Raw genomic sequence first — 6,461 nt, 5'->3', positions numbered from 1 at the left:
AGATCATCGAGTCCAACTCCCGGGATTCGAGCCCTCTGTGTAGCAGAGCGGAACTTCTACCCCCTGCTCCACAGGGGGGGATTCGAACCCGGGCCCCCTGGTGTTGCAAACAGGAATTCTACCGCTGCGCCACCGGAGGCACACAATTTTTTTATTAAGAAGTTTTTGATCTTGAAGTACTGTGACCCCCATCCCATAGACTTCTCAAATACTGAAGTTAGTTTGAAAAACAGCCAAGTAAGAAATTCAGCTACAACTTTAAAAGAGAAAATTAAGACGAGTTGAGGTATTTCAAATAGTGAAAAAGTTCGGTGGTTTTCTGAAAGCAGCACCTGTAAGTGTTGGAACTACAAGACTAAGAAGAGTTTCAGAGAATTCAAGTATTGTTATAGAGCTGTATTGCTGAAAGACCAGGAGCTCACAGAGCTGTTGTCTCCTGTGTGTCTTGTCCTTTCTGATTGTCAGCTATGAGCATTAATTCCTTCTGTTAGCTTATGAAGCTCTTATCGTTATTCTGCCTTTCCACAAGTGCATTCACATGAGCATTAGGTACAAAATAGAAGTTCTGTTAATGTGTATCTTAATGTCACCTTACCATTCTGTTTACCTGGACCAAACTGTATCTGCAGTCTAACTTCATATGGAAATGAGACCAAGGCAAGCCCGCTGCCTGTTACCATTTTTTCTCTATTTCCCTTTATTAGTGAACCAGTTTTAGATGCTTTGAAGGTATCAACTACGTACAAATCTTATATTAACCAGTAGCTGAGGGGGGAAAAAAGACTGAAACTAACTTTCTCAGGAGGGAATGCCTGTATAGCATATGCTCTATAGGCACTTACGTTCTGCCTGTGTTGTTGGCTGACCCGTGTGTGCTGACACACGTGTAGAGCTGGAAGCCACCATGCTGAACTGCCTCCTTTAATAAATTGATGGTAGGCATAATTGAGCTGCCAGTATGACTGGAAGGGCTAAACATGGTTGGTGTTGTATCTCCCATGGGATAGGTCAGAAATCAGTTACAAACTAATTGTTTGTCCCTGGTTTTACAGGGTGTGGGGGTGTGGAAAGTAGATAACGTTGCCTTGTGAAATCATAGTGCTCTGTCCTTTTTATCACATCTTTTTGTCTTGCTTTCATACAAGCAAGTGGGAGACATGTTTTTTTTTGTTTTGAGTAACTTTCCTGGTGGGAAAGCATTTTAATATATTTACAGGGGAGTCTTCATGTGAGGTGGCACCAGATGTAATCTTGCTTGTAATATGTTACAGTATTGTTTGAGTACTGAAAGCCTCCCTTCCTCCCACTTTTCCTCACTATATAGGCAGCTAAACTTCTGTCTAGAACTATTGGAACTAACGGTATGGATTCATAGTGAGAGAAGATGAAGCAGGTCTTCCATCTCCTGGATGAGTCTGTAAGGAACAAGACCTATTTAAGTGGGGTAAAGAGATGGAAAATTAGTTCCGACCCATCATTTGAAGCAGTTCTGAGTGCTGCATAGTTGTTTGCTCTTTTTTGTGTATATGTGTGTGAAGTATTGATTTCATAATAATGCTGTTTTAAGTTGATGTCTGTCAGCCTTTTGAAATCCAAGTAGTTCAGAGCTGCTGAGCTGAGAAGCCTTTTAGTTGTAGACATGCATTGGGGAGCCAAATTTGCTAGTAGTTGTGTAAGCTGTGCTGATTTGATTGGTCTCACTTCCACAGTACAGCATCAGAAATGTCTCTTCACTGATGCTGTTGCCAACTGCCTTCAAAGAGGCTCCGATAGGTTCTTTACCACTAACGTGTCACTGCCTGTATGTGAACACTGTCATTTTTTGCAGCTATGGCTTTTCATAAGACACATGCAAACATCTGAGATAATGCAGGTGTTCCACATGAGACTGTTAATATATGGATCTGTTGTGTTATGGTTTGCCGTGGGGGCAGGGAATGTGAACTACTTAGTAAGAAATAAGCTTTCTTTAGTGTGACATCTTAGTTATAGTTATCTTTAAAAACAGTTGAAAAGGATATTGGAAGCACTCTTAATTGGTCTGAGATGCAAGCATCTCATTATCCCTTTTCTCGAGTAGATGCAATATGTGAATCCAGCTTGTTTTCATCATCTGGTCTAACTGAGATATAGAAGGGCAAGAATACCCTTGTAGTGAGGCCAGCAGTGTTCTGGACTGTAGTAACAAGCCATCAGGTTCAAAGTTTTTTCCTGTTTATTTGTTACTTGTAAAATCACATCTGGGTACCTGCTCTAGTCGTGGGTTCTCTGTTCCAAGAAGGTCATTGCTGTACTGGAGCAAGACCCTGGGAGAACTACCAGGATCATTAGGAGGCAAAGAGAACAGTCTCTTCATCTGTAAGAAGAGAAGGGGAGGTCTTATTAATGTCTGCAGCTACCTAGTGGGACATACAGAGAAGATGGAGCCAAGTTGTCCTTGGAGCAGCACTTGGATAGGAATTAGAACAAATGGGCACAAGTTGGGCCATACTGAATTCAAGGATGATATGAGAATTTTTTTTTTTTTTCCAATACTGAATATCCAGTTGCTGGAGCGAGGACACAGAGGGACTTTCCTGTCTCCATCCTTGGTGATACCCAAAACTTCATGGGGCAAGTTCCTAATCTTGACCCCTTTTTCAGAAAGAACTTGAAATAGATGACGTCCAGAGTCTCACTCAATTCTTAACTATTCTGTGAATCTGCCCTTTCTTGTTGAGTATATGTTTTCTTTGGATCCCTTCACCAAATAGAGCTAAGGCATAAAGGGCTGGAAACCCTAAAGGTGATGAAGCTCTTACGTATGGGAGGAAAACAGAAAAAGTCAGTTGGGTAGAGTCAAGGTTTGGAGCCTTTGATCATTCTTGCTAATTACAGCTTTTCTGTTATCTTTTATGTTTGTACTGCTGGCATGAAGGCTTGTGCATACATCGTATTCAGCACAGCATTGTTCCAGCTGCTACTTGTGCTGTGTGGATGAATGCGCCCAGCGACCAGGGACATCTTGGGAGGGTTGAGGAGGGTGGAGAATGGGATGATGCTTTTCACCATGAGGGCAGTAGAGCATTGGAGCAGGTTGTCCAGGAGGGCTATGCAGTTTCCTTCCTTGGTGGCTTTTAGGACTGTGCTGGGATAGTCCAGAGCAGTCTTGTCTGACCCCAGAACTCATCCTGCTTTGAGCAGGACATTGGACTTCTTCAGGTCAAAACTGTGTTTTCCTCTGAACCTGTATTGGAAGAGGGAGTGTTCTTAGACGACCTGTAGTAATCTCAGTGAGATGGAGGTGCATGCTGATGAATCAAATATTTTTATTAAGTTGCAGTAATTCATTTCCATCAGTCTTGGATCTTTTGTTGTTCACATGAATTTCTGTTTCTGAACTAAAATCACACATTCCTCAGGTTGCAAAAATTTCAAATGCTTTTACTTCACAATTTATGCTGAGAACAACTTTGCAATTTGTTCAGAATATCACTGTAATAATTTATACATGGAAGTTATCCGAATTATTGTGAGCTTAGCTTTGCAACTTGGAATGCTGTAGTAAAAGGATTACTTTTTATCTGTCATTAGATTCATTCCCTGGTTGTGGCAAATGTATGTCAAATCTCTGTTCTGATCAGTTAAGAATTGAGTATGGGTGGGCTGTGAAAGTGACTTTGATATGTCAACAGCAGGCTAACAGTATTTATTTTCCTGTGGTTCTGCAGACTTGCCTGGGTAACACAATGCCAGCTGAGCGCAAAAAGTCAGCAAATATGGATGAAAAAGAATCTCTGCTAAATAATAAAGAAAAGGAATTTGTTGAAAGGCGATCGGTGAGCACCAGGGAGAAGCCAAAAGATGATGTCAAAGTTGGGGTAAAGAGAGAGACTGTAAAGGTTCCTGAAGATAAAAAGAAAAAACTGGATGAGGATAAAAGAAAAAAAGAAGACAAAGAGAGGAAGAAAAAGGAAGAGGATAAAGTGAAGGCAGAAGAAGAGCAAAAGAAGAAAGAAGAGGAAGAAAAAAAGAAACACGAAGAGGAAGAGAAAAAGAAGCAAGAGGAGGAAGTTAAACGTCAACAAGAAGAAGCAGCTGCTCAACTGAAGTAAGTTGTACTTAAATACTTGTGTGCTGTAGTCCTGCTGTGAGGACTGTGCGCTGACTTACAGAAGATGAACTGTTTGAGTTAATCTTAGTATGTAAATTAATCTTAGTGTGATATCAGAGGGCATTATGGTGTTGAAGATAGCATCTTTAGAACAGAAAAGCCAAGATTCTGGACATTCTTGTATATGAAGTATGTTACTTCTGAAGATGGAGAATAATGTCATAGCCATGTAATTCGGCTTTTTAAGATTTTCCTTTATTTCAGTGGTTTGGGATTAGATTTCCCTTAGGTCTAGTACAGTAACTTAAAAGGTTGCTGTCCTGCTCTGTAATAACTTAATTTTAGTCTGGAGTAAATGAAGTTTCATGTTTCTAATTTGCAGGTGTGGTGGGATTAAGATGTTGTGCATAGAAGAACATGAGAAATTCAGTTTTGTAACAAATGCGACTTGCTTTTTGGAGCAATAAATTCAAGCAGTGGTTTATCAAGCAGATGCTTTAGTGTTCTGGGATTAACTTGTGAAAAATAGTCTCATAGTACTCTTCAGCACTACTGGAGGGTTTCAAACTCACTTTCTTTGACCTGTTAACATGGGAGTAAGGTGCTGTAATGATAATTATTCCTTTTTCTTTTCCTAGAGAAAAAGAGGAAGCACACCAGTTGCATCAGGAGGCTTGGGAGCGCCATCAGGCAAGGAAAGAGCTTCGCAGCAAAAACCAGAATGCACCGGACAATCGCCCTGAGGAAAACTTCTTCAGCAGATTAGACTCCAGTCTGAAGAAGAACACGGCTTTTGTTAAGAAGCTAAAAACCATTACAGAGCAACAAAGGGACTCCTTGTCCCATGATTTTAATAGCCTGAATTTAAGCAAATACATTGCAGAAGCAGTAGCTTCTATTGTGGAAGCCAAACTGAAAATATCAGACGTGAACTGCGCTGTGCACTTGTGTTCTCTCTTTCACCAGCGCTATGCTGATTTTGCCCCCTCGTTACTTCAGGCTTGGAAAAAGCATTTTGAAGCAAGGAAAGAAGAGAAGACTCCCAACATTACAAAGCTAAGAACAGATTTGCGTTTTATTGCAGAACTGACTATAGTTGGGATTTTCACTGACAAGGAAGGTTTGTCTTTAATCTATGAGCAACTTAAAAATATTATTAACGCTGATCGAGAATCGCACACTCATGTTTCTGTGGTGATCAGCTTTTGTCGGCACTGTGGAGATGACATTGCTGGTTTGGTACCAAGGAAAGTAAAAACTGTTGCAGAGAAGTTTAACTTGAGCTTTCCTCCTAGTGAGATAATTAGCCCAGAGAAACAACAGCCCTTCCAGAATCTGTTGAAGGAATACTTTACGTCTTTGACCAAACACCTGAAAAGGGACCACAGGGAGCTACAAAATATTGAAAGACAAAACAGGTGACATTTAAATGTTGCTTTTTGTTTATGGAGGAAACGATAGTTTGGTTTTGAAATGCCTAGATTTGTTGCAGTATTTGTCACCAAAAAAGTCTTGTTAGAGGTGTTTAGGAGATGTCTGTTCTGCAGTATGCCAAAAAATGTGTCAAATTCAATCAAACTGAAAACCCAGATCCCTCAAGAATCTTTGAAGACAATGCAGGTTGACTTTGAACTTTAATTCTCTTAACTCAATTATTTTGGTGGTGCTCCCATAGCTGCTTGAGTGTCTTGCTTATTTACCAGCTGGTACTGGCCTTTTCCAGGTGACATAATCTGATTTCTTCCTTTCCACCCACACCTGTCTAACAGAGCATATGCCACAGTGTTTTTGGCTCATTTATATTTCTTCTAGTATACCAGTGTTGCCAGTGGTAGTGGGTATGGAGGAAAAATAAGACTGGAATAACAAAGTGCCCCTCAAACTTCATTGTGTACAATTTTTGTATAAGCAGAAGCTTAAAGGTATAGACAATTTGATTCAAATCCTTTTTTAATGTATATATGAAATATTAATGTTGAAGGATTAATACTCAGACTTTTAAAGGTCTGAATAATTTTATTTCTACCATAAACAAACCTGTTTAAAAAAAAAAAAAAAAAAGGTGCTTTTTTTTTCATTAAAGCATTTTGAGTTGCCATTATATTAGAGTGAAGCTAAAGCCAGCTGTGGGTCTTAAATGATTGCAGTTGTTGTATATCCTTTTGGAAGCACTTCAGGCCAGTAGAAATGATGTGGTACTGTGTGTATACATAGGTTTCAGTCAAAATGCTGATCATTACCACAGAGCCAAATGGTGCTTCAAACACACCCAAATTTGATGTTCCCAAATCAAGGCTTTCAACTTCGACCTACTATGCTGATAGATACTGTGCTGCAGTCCTAGCTGGTCTCAGTCCACTGTTGTATT

General features: G+C 40.0%; 1 protein-coding gene across 3 annotated transcripts in view; it reads left to right on the top strand.

Moving 5' to 3' along the window:
* Positions 1 to 6,461, top strand: part of UPF2 (UPF2 regulator of nonsense mediated mRNA decay) — a 52,793-nt gene that overhangs the window by 1,273 nt on the left and 45,059 nt on the right. For all 3 annotated transcript variants that reach the window (XM_072350653.1, XM_072350743.1, XM_072350838.1), the window contains exons 2-3: positions 3,711 to 4,090; positions 4,732 to 5,511. In XM_072350653.1, coding sequence (XP_072206754.1) covers positions 3,729 to 4,090; positions 4,732 to 5,511 — 1,142 coding nt within the window. In that variant the 5' untranslated portion in view covers positions 3,711 to 3,728. The remainder of the gene's footprint in view (positions 1 to 3,710; positions 4,091 to 4,731; positions 5,512 to 6,461) is intronic.

This window comes from Excalfactoria chinensis, chromosome 1, assembly GCF_039878825.1.
Source record: "Excalfactoria chinensis isolate bCotChi1 chromosome 1, bCotChi1.hap2, whole genome shotgun sequence".
In the NCBI taxonomy this organism is placed as follows: domain Eukaryota; kingdom Metazoa; phylum Chordata; class Aves; order Galliformes; family Phasianidae; genus Excalfactoria; species Excalfactoria chinensis.
Note: the sequence above shows the minus strand (reverse complement) of the source record. Positions and strands in the feature narration are given on the sequence as shown.